The sequence below is a fragment of the Hyla sarda genome, chromosome 2 (genome assembly GCF_029499605.1).
Source record: "Hyla sarda isolate aHylSar1 chromosome 2, aHylSar1.hap1, whole genome shotgun sequence".
Classification (NCBI taxonomy): Eukaryota; Metazoa; Chordata; class Amphibia; order Anura; family Hylidae; genus Hyla; species Hyla sarda.
The window spans coordinates 1,987,691-2,009,968 of record NC_079190.1 but is presented as its reverse complement, the minus strand read 5'-3'; the positions used below and the strand labels follow the sequence as shown (position 1 = coordinate 2,009,968).

Here is a 22,278-nt window from a genome sequence, read left to right as displayed (position 1 = left end):
CTCCGTCCTCGTGATCGCTAGTAATCAGACCCGGAGCGAACACGCTGTGGGGACTGATTCTAACGGGGTGCAGCATGGAAGATCACGGGGGTCCCCAGCGGCGGGACCCCCACGATCTGACATCTTATCCCCTATCCTTTGGACCGGAGTACCCCTTTAAAGTTACTGTATATTAACTCATCATCCAGGAAGGGGATATATAGTGGATGGGCTAGCCTGGGAGGAGGAGGGGCCGATGAAGCGCAAATTTTGCGTGAAACAATTGGTACCTGTCATGCGTAACATACTGGCGTCCTGGCCGACCAAATCGCTGTGTGTAAACCTGCGCCTGTTATTGATATAAAGTCTGGAAAATGGCCGATGACGAGCGCCTATTGACGCGCGGATCTACTAATGGACTTTTTTCTGTTGAATTGAGCAGAACCTGTCAGAACGGAGTGTGGTGCCGGGAATCGGAACCGCGCGTCACGGGGATCAGTTACACCTCAGGCGATCAGATACTTCTATAAACTGAACCAGAGTGACGTCAAGATGGAGGAGGGGGAGGCTGCGGCCGAGCCTCACACCAGGGACTGATGGTGGAAGTCGTGGTAGGGATACGGTATGGCGTCATGGTGGATATAGGGAGGGGAGCGAAGAGCCCAAAACAGTTCATGCAGAGAATTGTGGGGACAATGAGGAGTTCAGAGCGGGTATATATATATATACAATGAGGGAAGTTATGTCATAGTCATCTATAATAAATGAAATGTCTCCTATAATTATATAATTGTCACCACTCGGGGGCGCTATTGGTCATATATAAATAGTTCTATAGAGAGAGGATTGATGAAATGTATAATAAATGATGTCTCTATAATTATATAATTGTCACCACTCGGGGGCGCTATTGGTCCATATATAAATAGTTCTATAGAGAGGATTGATGAAATGTATAATAAATGATGTCTCTATAATTATATAATTGTCACCACTCGGGGGCGCTATTGGATCATATATAAATAGATCTATAGAGAGAGGATTGATGAAATGTATAATAAATGATGTCTCTATAATTATATAATTGTCACCACTCGGGGGCGCTATTGGTCATATATAAATAGTTCTATAGAGAGGATTGATGAAATGTATAATAAATGATGTCTCTATAATTATATAATTGTCACCACTCGGGGGCGCTATTGGTCCATATATATATAGTTCTATAGAGAGGATTGATGAAATGTATAATAAATTATGTCTGTATAATTATATAATTGTCACCACTCGGGGGCGCTATTGGTCATATATAAATAGTTCTATAGAGAGGATTGATGAAATGTATAATAAATGATGTCTGTATAATTATATAATTGTCACCACTCGGGGGCGCTATTGGATTATATATAAATAGTTCTATAGAGAGGATTGATGAAATGTATAATAAATGATGTCTCTATAATTATATAATTGTCACCACTCGGGGGCGCTATTGGTCATATATAAATAGATCTATAGAGAGGATTGATGAAATGTATAATAAATGATGTCTGTATAATTATATAATTGTCACCACTCGGGGGCGCTATTGGTCCATATATAAATAGATCTATAGAGAGGATTGATGAAATGTATAATAAATGATGTCTCTATAATTATATAATTGTCACCACTCGGGGGCGCTATTGGGTCATATATAAATAGTTCTATAGAGAGGATTGATGAAATGTATAATAAATGATGTCTCTATAATTATATAATTGTAACCACTCGGGGGCGCTATTGGTCCATATATAAATAGTTCTATAGAGAGGATTGATGAAATATCAGAATTGAGGGTCTTTCGTGCCTTATGTAGGTTGTAGCCTGACTCCTCCCACCCATGTGACTGATCACATGATTGTGACATCACTGAAGGTCCTTAAGTTACCTGAGTCTTCTATATACAGGGAGGTGAGAAGAGAGAAGTATATTATTGTTATATTATATAGTAATGTCTGTAATATGTGTATATACTGTTATCTCTTCTGTATATATATAATAGGGGTCATATATGTGTATATACTGTTATCTCTTCTGTATATATATATAATAGGGGCCATATATGTGTATATACTGTTATCTCTTCTGTATATATATATAATAGGGGCCATATATGTGTATATACTGTTATCTCTTCTGTATATATATAATAGGGGCCATATATGTGTATATACTGTTATCTCTTCTGTATATATATATAATAGGGGCCATATATGTGTATATACTGTTATCTCTTCTGTATATATATAATAGGGGCCATATATGTGTATATACTGTTATCTCTTCTGTATATATATAATAGGGGCCATATATGTGTATATACTGTTATCTCTTCTGTATATATATAATAGGGGCCATATATGTGTATATACTGTTATCTCTTCTGTATATATATAATAGGGGCCATATATGTGTATATACTGTTATCTCTTCTGTATATATATAATAGGGGCCATATATGTGTATATACTGTTATCTCTTCTGTATATATATATATAATAGGGGCCATATATGTGTATATACTGTTATCTCTTCTGTATATATATAATAGGGGCCATATATGTGTATATACTGTTATCTCTTCTGTATATATATATAATAGGGGCCATATATGTGTATATACTGTTATCTCTTCTGTATATATATAATAGGGGCCATATATGTGTATATACTGTTATCTCTTCTGTATATATATATATAATAGGGGCCATATATGTGTATATACTGTTATCTCTTCTGTATATATATAATAGGGGTCATATATGTGTATATACTGTTATCTCTTCTGTATATATATAATAGGGGCCATATATGTGTATATACTGTTATCTCTTCTGTATATATATAATAGGGGCCATATATGTGTATATACTGTTATCTCTTCTGTATATATATATAATAGGGGCCATATATGTGTATATACTGTTATCTCTTCTGTATATATATAATAGGGGCCATATATGTGTATATACTGTTATCTCTTCTATATATATATATAATAGGGGCCATATATGTGTATATACTGTTATCTCTTCTGTATATATATATAATAGGGGCCATATATGTGTATATACTGTTATCTCTTCTGTATATATATAATAGGGGCCATATATGTGTATATACTGTTATCTCTTCTGTATATATATAATAGGGGCCATATATGTGTATATACTGTTATCTCTTCTGTATATATATAATAGGGGCCATATATGTGTATATACTGTTATCTCTTCTGTATATATATATAATAGGGGCCATATATGTGTATATACTGTTATCTCTTCTGTATATATATATATAATAGGGGCCATATATGTGTATATACTGTTATCTCTTCTGTATATATATAATAGGGGCCATATATGTGTATATACTGTTATCTCTTCTGTATATATATATAATAGGGGCCATATATGTGTATATACTGTTATCTCTTCTGTATATATATATAATAGGGGCCATATATGTGTATATACTGTTATCTCTTCTGTATATATATATAATAGGGGCCATATATGTGTATATACTGTTATCTCTTCTGTATATATATAATAGGGGCCATATATGTGTATATACTGTTATCTCTTCTGTATATATATAATAGGGGCCATATATGTGTATATACTGTTATCTCTTCTGTATATATATAATAGGGGCCATATATGTGTATATACTGTTATCTCTTCTGTATATATATAATAGGGGCCATATATGTGTATATACTGTTATCTCTTCTGTATATATATATAATAGGGGCCATATATGTGTATATACTGTTATCTCTTCTGTATATATATAATAGGGGCCATATATGTGTATATACTGTTATCTCTTCTGTATATATATATATAATAGGGGCCATATATGTGTATATACTGTTATCTCTTCTGTATATATATAATAGGGGCCATATATGTGTATATACTGTTATCTCTTCTGTATATATATATAATAGGGGCCATATATGTGTATATACTGTTATCTCTTCTGTATATATATAATAGGGGCCATATATGTGTATATACTGTTATCTCTTCTGTATATATATATATAATAGGGGCCATATATGTGTATATACTGTTATCTCTTCTGTATATATATAATAGGGGTCATATATGTGTATATACTGTTATCTCTTCTGTATATATATAATAGGGGCCATATATGTGTATATACTGTTATCTCTTCTGTATATATATAATAGGGGCCATATATGTGTATATACTGTTATCTCTTCTGTATATATATATAATAGGGGCCATATATGTGTATATACTGTTATCTCTTCTGTATATATATAATAGGGGCCATATATGTGTATATACTGTTATCTCTTCTATATATATATATAATAGGGGCCATATATGTGTATATACTGTTATCTCTTCTGTATATATATATAATAGGGGCCATATATGTGTATATACTGTTATCTCTTCTGTATATATATATATAATAGGGGCCATATATGTGTATATACTGTTATCTCTTCTGTATATATATAATAGGGGCCATATATGTGTATATACTGTTATCTCTTCTGTATATATATAATAGGGGCCATATATGTGTATATACTGTTATCTCTTCTGTATATATATAATAGGGGCCATATATGTGTATATACTGTTATCTCTTCTGTATATATATAATAGGGGCCATATATGTGTATATACTGTTATCTCTTCTGTATATATATATATATAATAGGGGCCATATATGTGTATATACTGTTATCTCTTCTGTATATATATATAATAGGGGTCATATATGTGTATATACTGTTATCTCTTCTGTGTATATATATAATAGGGGCCATATATGTATATATACTGTTATCTCTTCTGTATATATATAATAGGGGCCATATATGTGTATATACTGTTATCTCTTCTGTATATATAATAGGGGTCATATATGTGTATATACTGTTATCTCTCCTGTATATATATATAATAGGGGCCATATATGTGTATATACTGTTATCTCTTCTGTATATATATAATAGGGGCCATATATGTGTATATACTGTTATCTCTTCTGTATATATATAATAGGGGCCATATATGTATATATACTGTTATCTCTTCTGTATATATATATAATAGGGGCCATATATGTGTATATACTGTTATCTATTATGTATATATATAATAGGGGTCATATATGTGTATATACTGTTATCTCTTCTGTATATATATATAATAGGGGCCATATATGTGTATATACTGTTATCTATTATGTATATATATAATAGGGGCCATATATGTGTATATACTGTTATCTCTTCTGTATATATATAATAGGGGCCATATATGTGTATATACTGTTATCTCTTCTGTATATATATATAATAGGGGCCATATATGTGTATATACTGTTATCTCTTCTGTATATATATATAATAGGGGCCATATATGTGGATATACTGTTATCTCCTGTATATATATAATAGGGGCCATATATGTGTATATACTGTTATATCTTCTGTATATATATAATAGGGGTCATATATGTGTATATACTGTTATCTCTTCTGTATATATATATAATAGGGGCCATATATGTGTATATACTGTTATCTCTTCTGTATATATATAATAGGGGCCATATATGTGTATATACTGTTATCTCTTCTGTATATATATATAATAGGGGCCATATATGTGTATATACTGTTATCTCTTCTGTATATATATAATAGGGGCCATATATGTGTATATACTGTTATCTCTTCTGTATATATAATAGGGGCCATATATGTATATATACTGTTATCTCTTCTGTATATATAATAGGGGCCATATATGTGTATATACTGTTATCTATTATGTATATATATAATAGGGGTCATATATGTGTATATACTGTTATCTCTTCTGTATATATATATAATAGGGGCCATATATGTGTATATACTGTTATCTCTTCTGTATATATATATAATAGGGGCCATATATGTGGATATACTGTTATCTCCTGTATATATATATAATAGGGGCCATATATGTGTATATACTGTTATCTCTTCTGTATATATATATATATATAATAGGGGCCATATATGTGTATATACTGTTATCTCTTCTGTATATATATATATATAATAGGGGCCATATATGTGTATATACTGTTATCTCTTCTGTATATATATAATAGGGGCCATATATGTGTATATACTGTTATCTCTTCTGTATATATATATAATAGGGGCCATATATGTGTATATACTGTTATCTCTTCTGTATATATATAATAGGGGCCATATATGTGTATATACTGTTATCTCTTCTGTATATATATAATAGGGGCCATATATGTGTATATACTGTTATCTCTTCTGTATATATATAATAGGGGCCATATATGTGTATATACTGTTATCTCTTCTGTATATATATATAATAGGGGTCATATATGTGTATATACTGTTATCTCTTCTGTATATATATATAATAGGGGCCATATATATGTATATACTGTTATCTCTTCTGTATATATATAATAGGGGTCATATATGTGTATATACTGTTATCTCTTCTGTATATATATATAATAGGGGCCATATATTTGTATATACTGTTATCTCTTCTGTATATATATAATAGGGGCCATATATGTGTATATACTGTTATCTCTTCTGTATATATATAATAGGGGCCATATATGTGTATATACTGTTATCTCTTCTGTATATATATAATAGGGGCCATATATTTGTATATACTGTTATCTCTTCTGTATATATATATATAATAGGGGCCATATATGTGTATATACTGTTATCTCTTCTGTATATATATAATAGGGGTCATATATGTGTATATACTGTTATCTCTTCTGTATATATATAATAGGGGCCATATATGTGTATATACTGTTATCTCTTCTGTATATATATAATAGGGGTCATATATGTGTATATACTGTTATCTCTTCTGTATATATATAATAGGGGCCATATATGTGTATATACTGTTATCTCTTCTGTATATATATAATAGGGGCCATATATGTGTATATACTGTTATCTCTTCTGTATATATATATATAATAGGGGCCATATATGTGTATATACTGTTATCTCTTCTGTATATATATAATAGGGGCCATATATGTGTATATACTGTTATCTCTTCTGTATATATATATAATAGGGGCCATATATGTGTATATACTGTTATCTCTTCTGTATATATATATATATAATAGGGGCCATATATGTGTATATACTGTTATCTCTTCTGTATATATATAATAGGGGCCATATATGTGTATATACTGTTATCTCTTCTGTATATATATAATAGGGGCCATATATGTGTATATACTGTTATCTCTTCTGTATATATATATAATAGGGGCCATATATGTGTATATACTGTTATCTCTTCTGTATATATATAATAGGGGCCATATATGTGTATATACTGTTATCTCTTCTGTATATATATATAATAGGGGCCATATATGTGTATATACTGTTATCTCTTCTGTATATATATAATAGGGGCCATATATGTGTATATACTGTTATCTCTTCTGTATATATATATATATAATAGGGGCCATATATGTGTATATACTGTTATCTCTTCTGTATATATATATATAATAGGGGCCATATATGTGTATATACTGTTATCTCTTCTGTATATATATATATATATATATATATATATATATTATAGGGGCCATATATGTGTATATACTGTTATCTCTTCTGTATATATATATAATAGGGGCCATATATGTGTATATACTGTTATCTCTTCTGTATATATATATATATATATATAATAGGGGCCATATATGTGTATATACTGTTATCTCTTCTGTATATATATAATAGGGGCCATATATGTGTATATACTGTTATCTCTTCTGTGTATATATAATAGGGGCCATATATGTGTATATACTGTTATCTCTTCTGTATATATATAATAGGGGCCATATATGTGTATATACTGTTATCTCTTCTGTATATATATATATATATATATATATATATATATATAATAGGGACCATATATGTGGAGTCACCATAAAGTCTCTTACAGTTTGTCTTTATATACACTCTCCAGGGGGAGGTCTCCATCAGTGGTCGGGGGTCTCCCTTTCTTCTCCTGACTGCCCCCTAAGGATGGAGAAGGACCTGGATGTGATGGAGGAGAGAATATTACACGTGGCCCTAGAGATCATGTCCCTGCTGAGCGGAGAGGTGAGGGATTCTGGAGATCATGTCCCGTCTCTTCTATCTCTAAACCATGGACATGGCTGGAGAGGTGAAGGGATAAAGTGACATCAATGTCTCCTCCATACACAGGATTACATGGTAGTGAAGACAGAAGAGGGGGAAGGATGGAGCAGGGAGCAGGTTCCTATATCGCTGCCTCCACCTCACTCACTGATACATAAGGGAAACAGTCATCAGGAGATCCTGGAACTCATCAACAAGATGGCCGACCTGCTGACTGGAGAGGTGAGCACTGCTGGGGGTGTCAGGAGGGAGGGGCAGGCTGATGACTGGAGAGGTGAGCACTGCTGGGGGTGTCAGGAGGGAGGGGCAGGCTGATGACTGGAGAGGTGAGCACTGCTGGAGGTGTAAGGAGGGAGGGGCAGGCTGATGACTGGAGAGGTGAGCACTGCTGGAGGTGTCAGGAGGGAGGGGCAGGCTGATGACTGGAGAGGTGAGCACTGCTGGGGGTGTCAGGAGGGAGGGGCAGGCTAATGACTGGAGAGGTGAGCACTGCTGGGGGTGTCAGGAGGGAGGGGCAGGCTGATAACTGGAGAGGTGAACACTGCTGGGGGTGTCAGGAGGGAGGGGCAGGCTGATGACTGGAGAGGTGACCACTGCTGGGGTTGTCAGGAGGGAGGGGCAGGCTGATGACTGGAGAGGTGACACTGCTGGAGGTGTCAGGAGGGAGGGGCAGGCTGATGACTGGAGAGGTGAGCACTGCTGGGGGTGTCAGGAGGGAGGGGCAGGCTGATGACTGGAGAGGTGACCACTGCTGGGGGTGTCAGGAGGGAGGGGCAGGCTGATGACTGGAGAGGTGAGCACTGCTGGAGGTGTCAGGAGGGAGGGGCAGGCTGATGACTGGAGAGGTGAGCACTGCTGGAGGGGCAGGCTGATGACTGGAGAGGTGAGCACTGCTGGAGGTGTCTGGAGGGAGGGGCAGGCTGATGACTGGAGAGTTGAGCACTGCTGGAGGTGTCAGGAGGGAGGGGCAGGCTGATGACTGGAGAGGTGAGCACTGCTGAAGGTGTCTGGAGGGAGGGGCAGGCTGATGACTGGAGAGGTCAGCACTGCTGGAGGTGTCAGGAGGGAGGGGCAGGCTGATGACTGGAGAGGTGAGCACTGCTGGGGGTGTCAGGAGGGAGGGGCAGGCTGATGACTGGAGAGGTGAGCACTGCTGAAGGTGTCAGGAGGGAGGGGCAGGCTGATGACTGGAGAGGTGAGCACTGCTGGGGGTGTCAGGAGGGAGGGGCAGGCTGATGACTGGAAAGGTGAGCACTGCTGGGGGTGTCAGGAGGGAGGGGCAGGCTGATGACTGGAGAGGTGAGCACTGCTGGGGGTGTCAGGAGGGAGGGGCAGGCTGATGACTGGAGAGGTGAGCACTGCTGGAGGTGTCAGGAGGGAGGGGCAGGCTGATGACTGGAGAGGTGAGCACTGCTGGAGGTGTCAGGAGGGAGGGGCAGGCTGATTACTGGAGAGGTGAGCACTGCTGGGGGTGTCAGGAGGGAGGGGCAGGCTGATGACTGGAGAGGTGAGCACTGCTGGGGGTGTCAGGAGGGAGGGGCAGGCTGATGACTGGAGAGGTGAGCACTGCTGGAGGTGTCAGGAGGGAGGGGCAGGCTGATGACTGGAGAGGTGAGCACTGCTGGGGGTGTCAGGAGGGAGGGGCAGGCTGATGACTGGAGAGGTGAGCACTGCTGGGGGTGTCAGGAGGGAGGGGCAGGCTGATGACTGGAGAGGTGAGCACTGCTGGAGGGGCAGGCTGATGACTGGAGAGGTGAGCACTGCTGGGGGTGTCAGGAGGGAGGGGCAGGCTGATGACTGGAGAGGTGACCACTGCTGGGGGTGTCAGGAGGGAGGGGCAGGCTGATGACTGGAGAGGTGAGCACTGCTGGGGGTGTCAGGAGGGAGGGGCAGGCTGATGACTGGAGAGGTGAGCACTGCTGGGGGTGTCAGGAGGGAGGGGCAAGCTGATGACTGGAGAGGTGAGCACTGCTGGAGGGGCAGGCTGATGACTGGAGAGGTGAGCACTGCTGGGGGTGTCAGGAGGGAGGGGCAAGCTGATGACTGGAGAGGTGACCACTGCTGGGGGTGTCAGGAGGGAGGGGCAGGCTGATGACTGGAGAGGTGAGCACTGCTGGAGGTGTCAGGAGGGAGGGGCAGGCTGATGACTGGAGAGGTGAGCACTGCTGGAGGGGCAGGCTGATGACTGGAGAGGTGAGCACTGCTGGAGGTGTCTGGAGGGAGGGGCAGGCTGATGACTGGAGAGGTCAGCACTGCTGGAGGTGTCAGGAGGGAGGGGCAGGCTGATGACTGGAGAGGTGAGCACTGCTGGGGGTGTCAGGAGGGAGGGGCAGGCTGATGACTGGAGAGGTGAGCACTGCTGAAGGTGTCAGGAGGGAGGGGCAGGCTGATGACTGGAGAGGTGAGCACTGCTGGGGGTGTCAGGAGGGAGGGGCAGGCTGATGACTGGAGAGGTGAGCACTGCTGGGGGTGTCAGGAGGGAGGGGCAGGCTGATGACTGGAGAGGTGAGCACTGCTGGGGGTGTCAGGAGGGAGGGGCAGGCTGATGACTGGAGAGGTGAGCACTGCTGGAGGTGTCAGGAGGGAGGGGCAGGCTGATGACTGGAGAGGTGGGAATGCTGGGACATTATACAATAAGGGAGGGCTCTGCTGATGACTGTATCATTGTGTGTGTCAGGTTCCTATAAGGTGTCAGGACGTCACTGTCTATTTCTCCATGGAGGAGTGGGAGTATGTAGAAGGACACAAGGATCTGTACCAGGACATAGTCATGATGGGGGATCACCGGCCCCCAACATCACCACTGGGTAAGAGGAGACCTTCCTGATTGTAGAGGAGACCAGGGGTGAGGGTCCCCTAGACCCCCCATCATGTGATCATCACATATACACAATGTATTCAGTCACTCTGTATATTTCCTATAGATATAGACCCAACAAGGATGGAGAAGGCCAGAAAGCACATGGCTGCCAGGATATTACACCTCACCCTAGAGATAATCCACCTGATAACCGGAGAGGTGAGAGGTCACATGACGTCTTATCCCTAGAAATAATCCCGGAAATGACTGGAAAGGGGGCGGATTCTTAGAATGTCTGTAGTGATCAGTGTCTCACCATACACAGGATTACACAGTAGTGAAGAAGTGGTCTGGTGAGTGTGTGACCCCCCGTGTGTCAGGAGGATCGGGCACCACCCAGAGCCCCACCCCCGAGGAGCCTCCACCTCATTCACTGATACATGAGCAGAAGATCCTAGAACTGACCACCAGGATGACTGAGCTGCTGACTGGAGAGGTGACACTGCTGGGAATGCTGGGACATTATACAATAAGGGAGGGCTCTGCTGATGACTGTATCATTGTGTGTGTCAGGTTCCTATAAGGTGTCAGGACGTCACTGTCTATTTCTCCATGGAGGAGTGGGAGTATATAGAAGGACACAAGGATCTGTACCAGGACATAGTCATGATGGGGGATCACCGGACCCCAACATCACAAGGTAAGAAGAGACTTATATATAGATATCACTCTCACTACCTAGTAACATAGAAATCTATCCAGCAGGTTATGTATTCATTCCCTGTGTGTTCCCTATAGATGGATATACAGGAGGTGATGTATTCATTCCCTGTGTGTTCACTAGAGATGGATATATAGGAGGTGATGTAATCAGTCCTTGTGTGTTCCCTACAGATGGATATATAGGAGGTGATGTATTCATTCCCTGTGTGTTCCTCCCTACAGATGGATATACAGGAGGTGATGATTTCGTTCCCTGTGTGTTCCCTACAGATGGAGTCATTGATAGAAATCCACCCGAGAGGTGTCCCCGTCCTCTGTATTCCGAGGACTGTCCAGAGGTAAATGTCCCAGAGAAGCATCAGGTAGATGAGGCTGATCCTATATGTCTATAGGGGGGTCCTGCAGTCATAGATGTGGGGGTAGATTTTGGGGGGTCTCTGTTGCTCCTCCTGTCTGCTGTATTGTAGTGAATTGTTCTATATGTCACATCAGGGGGGAGATCTGACTAATAATAAAGTGGAGGAAGAAGAAGAGAGGATGAGCGGCCATCACCCGTGTATGAGAGAAGTGAAGGAGGAGATGCCAGGAGGTGTTACCCCAGGTATGTAATATTTCCAGGAGGTGTTACCCCAGGTATGTAATAATTCCAGGAGGTGTTACCCCAGGTATGTGATAATGGATTACAGAGGGAATTCAGAGGTGTCTTCAGGGGAGGCTCCACCCTAGATCTACATTACAGGGACTTCCCATTAATCTTGGCTCGTGGACCGGAGTCACATTGCTGGTCACATCTCTTCTTCCTAAGCTCCCAGGGGTGCGGCCAAGGATGACATGGAAGATAAAGAATATGGCTCTGTACACTAGTGCTGAGGAGCTGATGTAGGAGGGGCCAGTGCAATTTTTCATTTTGCTGGAATCGCACCAAGTTTTTGACGTTGTTTTTGCAGCCAAATTCAGTGGATTTAAAATTATTGTAAAATGTTATTGGATCCACTTCTGGCTTTAGCTGAAAAACTGCACCAGAAATCTTGTGTGTTTCCAGTGTATTAGGAATGTTATAAATGTGTCTTCTTTGCGGTTCAAGTAAAAAAAAAGTAATTTTTTTATTACAGAAAACCCTATCAAGGATGCAAATGGGAATTTCGTATCCTCACTAAATCCTAAAGTAGAAGATGAAGATCTCATGCAGCACTCCCCAGGAGAGGACCTCCTTTCCCTTACTGTACATCCAGGACCTCACAGTACAGATCTATCCTATAATGCCCCTAATCATGGGGAACCTTCTCCTGACCCATCACAGGTTGTTACCACAAGGACAGATCAGAGAGAAGGGAAAAGGTTTCATTGTGGTGAATGTAAAAAAGAGTTTACAAAAAATTCAGATCTTATAACCCACAGAAGAAGTCACACAGAGGAAAAGTATTCATGTTCACTGTGTGGGAAATGTTTTACAGATAGTGAAGAACTTCTTTCACATGAGAGAATGCACATAGGAGAGAATCCATATTCATGCTCAAGATGTGGAGAACGTTTTGCCCAGAAAGCAGATCTTGTTATACATCAGGAAACTCACACAGGAAAGATGACGTATATATGTCCTGAATGCTTAAAAATATGTAATTCAAAATCAAATCTTATTAGACATTTGAGAACTCATACAGGAGAGAAGCCGTATTCATGTTCAGAATGTGGGAAACGCTTTTCAACTAAAGATTATGTAATTGTACACCAAAAAATTCACACAGGAGAGAAGCCGTATTCATGTTCAGAATGTGGGAAACGTTTTTTAACAAATATGAATCTGAGTAAACATATGATAAATCACACAGGAAAGAAGCCATATTCATGTTCAGTATGTGCAAAATCGTTTACACAAAAAAATTATTTTGTTAAACATCAGAAAACTCATATGGGTGAGAGGCAATAGTCAGGTTAAAATGTGTTAAAATGTTATACAGAAAAGCAAGTCTTGTTACACATGAAGATATGGTTACAATGAGAGAATTCACTGGAGAAACCGTATTTCTGTTCAGAGTGTGGTAAATGTTTACCAAAAAACTCTTCTTGTTATACATCAGAGAACTCGCTCAGGAAAGAAACGGTATTTCTGTTCAGAATGTAAGAAACACTTTGCAACTTGATAAACATAGGAGAACTCACATGACCGAAGCCTTCATAATGTTCTGTATGTGAAAAATGATTTACAAAAAAAAGAATCTTTATTCTTGTTTGGATTTTTGTGTCATGAAATGAAGATACAAACTAAAGTGTCAAAAGGAGTCGGGCTCACCAAACCTTCAAACATTTCCTTGGGAAATGTGCAAAATCATTAACGTGAGGGATGAGGATCACATGGCGCTAAGAGGAAACAGGAAGCACAGGGGGGGAGAGAAATGATGTCAGGTTGACCAACATTCCTCGCAACCATCACATGACCCCCAGGTTTGATAACATAGCACTCCACTTGCGGTGAAAATAAGGGTACATTTTATTCTTGCAATCCAAAATTATGTGACGTTTCGGTCAATAATGACTTTCCTCAAACCTATGTAAGACAGCATAACATCAGTATACAGCAACATATATACAAATAAATTGTCCATGACATTAGTTGATCTACAACAAAATACACAAAACTCAGAACAAGGGGTAGATCTGATCATATCAAACAAAAACTGGTTCAAATCAATATAAGAGATGAGGTATAATAATAAAGTAAATCATATCACAGCGAATATATGGTGATAAATAGGGAGCAAAATGCTCACCAACAGGACTCTAGCATTAATAAGAAAAAAGGAATAATTCTATGGACACTGCACCAAACAGAGATGCACTATGGTGATACTGTGCATAACAATCAATATACAATGTAAAGGAAAAAGCATAATAATAAATCCGGACGAACTGTTATATGAAAATGGCTCTGTGACTCACCGGATTGCTGCGGGGAAAGAAGTAATTAAGGAAGAAACGGTATACAAAAACCTGGTAACAGGTAGGTAGGTGAGGCGACAGTAGTCGCATGTGGCTGAAGAGGAGTGAAGAGTGTGGAGTTATGAAGTGGTGTTGGCGTACACTTCCGGTCCTGTGTGCCGGAAGTGATGTCACTAATGTGTGGCATCCCGGAATATGGCCAGTGTACTCTAACTGTGGACGAAGTGTGCATGAATAGGGTGTGGAGAAAGCGGTACGACATGGGGAGCGACTGAAAGGAGTGTACAAGGGTTATAACTGACCTGGAGAGGTGAAGTCTCGCTCCCTGCGCTCTGGCCGGCGCTTGCGGTCACATGACCGGAAGTTTGGCATTTGGAACGCATCTATGCGTTCCACTGAGCGGAAATGGCTGTGTGTGCAGCGTTAGTAATGAAGGGAAGCCTGTGAACTGTGACAGAGAGTGAGAAATGAATAGAGAGTGGATAAAGGTTAAAATTTACTTACCGAAATTTTTCTTTCCATGAGTCCCGAGGCGGCACACAAAGGGTTAACATCTTTCTTTCCTCCTACTAGACAGAAGATATGGTCACAGAATTAATTAACAACAATCAAGTAAATTAATCAATCCAGGGCACCTGGCCCCCTACACCTCCTATCTGATAAATGCAGCACAGAAAGCAAGACACATGTGTAGTATGCAGCAAAAAATTTTATCTTTAATAGGGAGGGAATCTGTGCCGCCTCGGGACTCATGGAAAGAAAAATTTCGGTAAGTAAATTTTAACCTTCCATTTCGTCCCTCGGCGGCACACAAAGGGATATGCAAAGCAGTAAATTAAAGGGGGGGGGGGTGTAAAGAGGAAGCCATTTCCAGCACGTTTCTGCCAAAGGACACCTCCCTGCCAGATGTGAGGTCCAATCTGTAATGGTTGATGAAGGTGTCCGGAGATGACCAAGTCGCTGCACGGCATATTTCATCAAGGGAGACTTGCGCTAGATTAGCCCAGGATGTGAACATGGCCCTGGTGGAATGGGCACGGACACCTAAAGGAGAATCTTCCCCACGGAGGGAATAACAGAAAAAAATCACTGACTTAATCCAGCGTGCCAGAGAAGCTTTGGATGCTGGTTTCCCCTTATTCGGGCCTTGGAATTGCACAAAGAGAGTCTCTGACTGCCTGAACTGCTTGGTTCTATCAATATAGGAGAGAACCGCTCTTTTCACATCCAGAGAATGTAGAGATACCTGTATTTCATTTTGAGGATTAGGATAAAAATCCGGCAAAAAAATGTCTTGACTAAGATTAGCATCAGAACATACTTTCGGTCTGAAAGATGGATTCAAACGAAGAACTAAACAGTCCTGTTGAGCTCTAATATAGGGAGGGAGGCTGGACAAAGCTTGGAGCTCCGAGACTCTCTTAGCTGAGGTGATGGCCACCAAAAACAGAGTTTTCCAGGAGAGGAATTTGACCTCAGACTTGTCAATAGGCTCAAAAGGATCACTTGTTAGAGCTTGACGAACAGACGGTAAGTCCCATGACGGTATTGGAGGTGAAACTGAAGGTCTGAGGTTAGACATTCCTTTGAAGAATCTGGAGACTAAGGCATTGCTAGAAAAGATTCCTTGGAAAAAATGATTAATGGCAGCGAAATGCACCCTAAGGGTGTTAGGCTTCAAACCTTTGTCAAACCCATCTTTCAAAAATTCCAAGACTTGCGACAGAGATGGAGAATCAATGTGATGATCCGAACACCATGAATTAAAGATTTTAAAAACTCTGGAGTAGTTTTTAAGAGTGGATGGCTTTCTTGAAGCAGCAAGGAGCTTGATTACATCCTCAGAGAACCCCCGGGAGCTCAGAGTTAACCTTTCAGCAGCCATGCTGTCAGTCTCAACTTGAGAAGGCCCGGATGGCATAAGCCTTCTTGGAGAAGTAAGTCCGGTAGAAGTGGAAGCTCCCAAAGACAGCCTCTCGAAAGCTTCCACGCGAGCTGGTACCAGGCCCTCCTGGGCAAGAACGGAAGGATCGCTAGGACTTTGGCATGTTCCTCCTTGATTTTCAACAACATGCGAGGAAATGGAGGGAATGCATACAGGAATCTGTTGTTTCATTGAAAGGACAGACCATCTAGATGGACGGGGAGGTCTTTCCGATAAATGGAGCAGAATGCAGGAATTTTCCTGTTCTCCCTCATAGCCATGACATCCATTTCTGGAAGACCGAACCTCTGGACTAGCTGTTGGAAAATTACCGGATTGAGGCTCCACTCTGATGGATTGAGAATCCTCCGGCTCAGAAAATCTGCACGAGAATTCAGTGATCCTCTGATATGAACAGCATGAAGCTCTATCAGGTGTTCTTCCGCCCAGGCCATGAGAGGGCGACATTCCTCCATCAACTGGGATGATCTCGTACCTGCCTGCTTGTTTAGGTAGAATACGGAAGGGAGATTGTCCGATTGTATCAGGACCCGACGGCCCTGTAACAAAGAGGAAAAATGGATTAAGGCCAGACGTACCGCTCTGAGCTCTCTACGGTTGGAAGACAGAGACGCCTCCGTCTTATCCCAAGTGCCCTGAACCCATTCGAACCCAAGATGTGCTCCCCAACCGCTGGCAGAGGCATCTGTGGTAAGGAGAACCTGAGAGATGGCTCGCAAGGATCTGCCCAAATCGACCTTGTCCGGACGTAACCACCAAGCCAGATCCTGCAATGTAGAAACCGAGAGGGACATAGGCCTGTCTAAACCCCAGGTTCTCCTGTTCCACTGGTTCAAAATATCCAGTTGAAGAGGTCTCATGTGAGCTCTTCCCCATGGCACTGCGTCTAGAGCAGACGTTATTAAGCCTAAAATGCTCATGGCAGACCTTATGGATAATTGCGAACAATTCAAGAGACAGGTTACCTCGGACTTCAGCCTGAAGAGTCTGTCCTCCGACAGAGAAAGCCTCATGTTGACCGAGTCGATCACAAAGCCCAGAAAACTCCCCTGTGTAGTTGGAGATAGGCTGGACTTCTGGAAGTTAATGAGAAACCCATGGTCTTGCAGAACTGAGAGGGTTAGATGAAGATGATGCAGCAACAGATCCTTGGAGTGAGCTAGTATCAGCCAATCGTCCAAATATGGAATTAGATTCACTCCCTGCAGACGAAGATGAGCGGCCAGAATAACAGCTACTTTCGTAAAGACTCGAGGTGATGACGACAGGCCAAAAGGGAGGCACGTAAATTGGTAGTGACAGATTTCTTTGTCTACTACAACCGCCAACCTCAGGAATCTTCTGTGAGATTTTAGAACTGGCACATGAAGATAGGCATCTTTCATGTCGATGGTCACCATGAAGTCCCCCTCCTCGATAAGAGCCAGCACAGATCTTATGGTGTCCATCTTGAAATGTATCTTTACGACATACTTGTTCAAAAAGGTAAGATCTATCACAAGTCTCCATGAACCTCCCTTCTTGGGGACCGCGAAGACCCTTGAGTAGACGCCAAAACCCTTTTGATGGACTGGTACTGGTTCGAGGGAGCCTTTCTGCAGGAATTCTGAGATGAGAGGAATGACATGAGGATCGTTTCTGTTTATGAAAAATTTGTTTGGGGGGATTGAAATGAGTTCTATGGCGTAGCCTCTTGAAATGATGGAGTTTACCCACGAATCTGGACGTTTGACACCAGAGAGAGGCAAAACGGGAGAGCCTGGCGCCTACTCGGGGCAAACAGGAGATGGCGTCAAAAGCCCTTGCTCTTCTCCCCTCCTTGAGGAGACTTCTTTTTGTAAGATGAGGATTGCTGGCGCGGTTGGCGTCTTTGTCTACCCCTTTGAGCTCCAAAACGCCTATGCGGAGGGAAGAGCGATATTGTCTTCTTCTATTGCGATAGTTAGGATTCTTAGCAGGAGAGTAGAAAAATACCCCCTTCTTGTTACTCATTCCTTCCAATATTGGATTTAACTGAGATCCAAAAAGTTCTCGACCCTCAAAAGGTAGGGAGCAAAAATTATTTTTTGCTGGGACATCCCCAGACCACTCTTTTAGCCAGAGAGCTCTTCTGGCGGAGGTGGAACTAGCAAGAATTTTGGAGTTTGGGCGTAGGATGTCTAATGGAAAGTCTGCAAAAAAATCAGAAGCCAGCTTCATTTTAGGGAGATCCTGTAAGATTTCATCTCTGGAGACACCATCCTGTAGATCCCTGGTAAGTTGAGAGAGCCAGAGTCGCAGAGCGCGACCAACAGAGATGGAAGCCAATGCTGCCTTACAGGCTGAAGAGGCTGAGGTGTAAATTCTCCTGAGAGAGCCTTCAGCTCGTCTGTCCATATGGTCCCTCAACAAGGAGGATTCATCGGAGGGGAACATAGACTTTCTAGATAGTCTGGCTACCGCTAAATCAACTTTAGGTAAGGCCTCCCATTCCTCTGTGCTTTTAGGATCTAACTTATAAAGCATCTTAAACCTAGATCCTAGATCAGGCTTTTTCTCCGGTTTTTGCCATTCCACTTTCATAAGGGGATCCAGCAGAGGCTGACCTGGAAATGTAAGTGTACTAGAATGTGGAAAATAAAAAAAGTGCCTCCTTTTTAGGAAGATTATCTTCCCCCGGTTCTCCCTCTACGTTTTTTTTTAACTGATTTCATTAAAGAATTAATCTTCTCTTTCTGAGGAGATAATAATCTTCTGGGGAGCCAACTTCTGCAAGTTCCTGGGAGGAGGAGGATACAATCTCCCCCTCAGAGTCCAAAGAGGATACTGAAGAAGACACCGGTGAAACAGGCAGTTTAGAAGCACTAAGACTGGCGGTTTTAGATGACTTATGATGGGAAGACAAGTCTGACAGTACTGAATGTAGACTGGACTTAAACCACCCAAATAGCTGCTTAGCCTTGGACTGAAAAGTACTGGAAGCAGGGGCGTAGTCAGAACATACCGAACATAGATCCGGGGAGTAGTCATCCGGCAGCGGTTGGGCACACTGAAGGCATAATCTATGGCACTCCTTTCTTTTCCTCTTCTTGGAAACATGGGCATCCTGAGGTTTATCCATACTGAAAACCCAAGGAAAAAAACACATCAGAATAAAACACCCATACACAGTAACAGCATATCATAGTAAGATTAATGGAACCCATAAGAACTATGATAATCATTCCCTAAGCAAGGGAGAAGCCTCAGCGAAAAAAAATATATACATATTTATAGTCCAAAAAGAAACAGGTCCCCCCTGTTGCAGATGGACTTACCTTGTATTGGCAGGGATAGCGCACCAGGCAGAGGCTGGACCGGCCCACGGCAAAGTCCTGCCATAAATAAGCACCGGACCGGGAAATGCGCACAACTACGGGCAGTAGTAAGGGGAAAAAAGGAATACTTACTCCCCGCATGAAAACTGTCCCCACTGTGGACTCTGGAAATACGTCACCAGCAGCGCCAGTGCACTGCCGACGGAAGCGCCGCAGACCGCCTACCCGGAAGTCGCGACGCCAGGAGCGCTTAGAGGCAGGGGAACGGGCACTACACTGCAGGTAAAACTGAAGGGGGGCCCCGATACTAAAAACCCCCCAACATACCTGGACAGACAGTACCCCACATGCGCTTCCCAGAAACACTGGGAAGAAACACGGGCCCCATACACATTGGAAGTCTGTGGAACCCACAGGCAGAGCCAACGGTGCCTAACCATGTAACTATGAAAAAATACAAAAGGAAAAAACTGACCATACTGTCCGGAGGACAGAAGAAAAAAACACGTGTCTTAGTTTCTGTGCTGCATTTATCAGATAGGAGGTGTAGTGGGCCAGGTGCCCTGGATTGATTAATTAATTTACTTGATTGTTGTTAATTAATTCTGTGACCATATCTTCTGTCTAGTAGGAGGAAAGAAAGATGTTAACCCTTTGTGTGCCGCCGAGGGACGAAATGGAATGAGACATAGATAGGTAGAAAATGTATGGATAATGCAGGGAATTAGGAAAAAGAAAAAATAGTGAATGTTGGATATCTGAGTGTGGAGAGGAATAAAAAGGGGGGGGGAAATATGGGATATGTAGGTGAAGTATGTAGGGTAGGGAGGGGAGAGAGATATGTTGAAAAATTGTTATGATGTATGTGAGTTGAAATAAATTGCGGAAAGTATGAAGGTGAAAAAGTGGAGAATTTGTATAAAGAACCATGAAAAGGATAGAAAGGAAATGGTGAGATAGGATATAGGGAAAGGATAGAATGAATGTGGAGAAAAAAAGGTGTCTGTGTCATAAAGATGAAAGAGAAAGTGATAGCGTAGGTTAAAAAAGTGAGAAATGGGAAAGTAAAAGGGGGAAAAAGAAGGGGGAAAAACAGGAGGAAACATAATGAAGAAGAAAGATGGAGAACTAAGAAATCAATATGGTGACAGGAAAAATAAATAAAAGTGACTAAACCCATAATGGAAAAGGATAAAGTGCATTGTGTATAAGATCCACCTCAGCATTGATCCGGATCAATCATCGTTAACGGGCCTATGGGAATAAAGAAACACAATTAATATTTGAAGAGGTTATCATGATAAACATTCATAATTGGGTAATATCATATTCTCTGTTAAGTCCTCTGGGTTCCAGGGACTGTAGTTTGTGGATCCAGTATGCTTCACGTGTCTTGAGTTGTCTGATCCGGTCACCTCCACGTCTACTGCGTGGGACATGTTCCAGGATTTGAAAATGTAGTTGAGACGGGGAATGGTTGTGCGTATGAAAATGGTATGGGACTGGAAGTAGTAGATTTTGGCATCTGATGGTACTGTTGTGTTGAGCTATTCTGTCTTTGATGCGCTGAGTAGTTTCCCCTACATATACAAGTCCACAAGGACATTTGAGTAGGTAGACAACGTAATTAGTGTCACAAGTGAAGTAACCCTTGACAGGGAGTGATTGGCCTGACAGGGGGTGATGTATGAATTCACCCTTAATGACACTGTTACAATGGATACAATGTAAGCATGGAAATGTCCCTTTCCTCTGGGTTCTAAGGACAGTTTGTCTATAATTGGTACGATTGGTGCCAATGTCAGCCCTAACAAGTCTATCTCTGAGATTTGTCGGTCGTCGGAAACAAGGGAAAAACTAAGTCTGGAATTCACTGACTGTGGGATAAGCTTGGTGGAGTAGTGGCCAATGTTTCCTAATGATGCCATGTATCCTATAGGAGAACGGGTGAAAAGTATGAACAAAAGGGACCCTGGTATTGGAATTGGAGATTCTGGGAGGTCTAGAGCTTCTGAAAGGATATGGTTAGGGTATCCTCGTTCTCTAAATCTGGCTGTCATGTCATCCAATCGTTTTTCCTTAATCGTGGGATCACTTACAATACGATTGATGCGGTGAAATTGGAAGTGAATTAATGGTGGCTTTGGGATGATAACTGGAATGTAGAAGGAGGTTATTTCTGTCTGTAGGTTTGGTGTATAAATCTGTGGATAGAAGGCCGTCACTGTGGACCTGTACTGTAGTGTCGAGGAAACTGACTGATTCGGTACTGTGATGTATGGTGAACTGCAAC

At 41.4% G+C, this 22,278-nt stretch overlaps 1 protein-coding gene across 1 annotated transcript in view; it reads left to right on the top strand.

Moving 5' to 3' along the window:
* Positions 1 to 1,835: 1,835 nt before the first annotated feature.
* Positions 1,836 to 22,278, top strand: part of LOC130358153 (zinc finger protein 436-like) — a 334,942-nt gene continuing 314,499 nt past the window's right edge. Inside the window, exons 1-4 of the mRNA XM_056560991.1 lie at positions 1,836 to 1,932; positions 8,109 to 8,245; positions 8,351 to 8,506; positions 10,962 to 11,091. Coding sequence (XP_056416966.1) covers positions 8,168 to 8,245; positions 8,351 to 8,506; positions 10,962 to 11,091 — 364 coding nt within the window. The 5' untranslated portion in view covers positions 1,836 to 1,932; positions 8,109 to 8,167. The remainder of the gene's footprint in view (positions 1,933 to 8,108; positions 8,246 to 8,350; positions 8,507 to 10,961; positions 11,092 to 22,278) is intronic.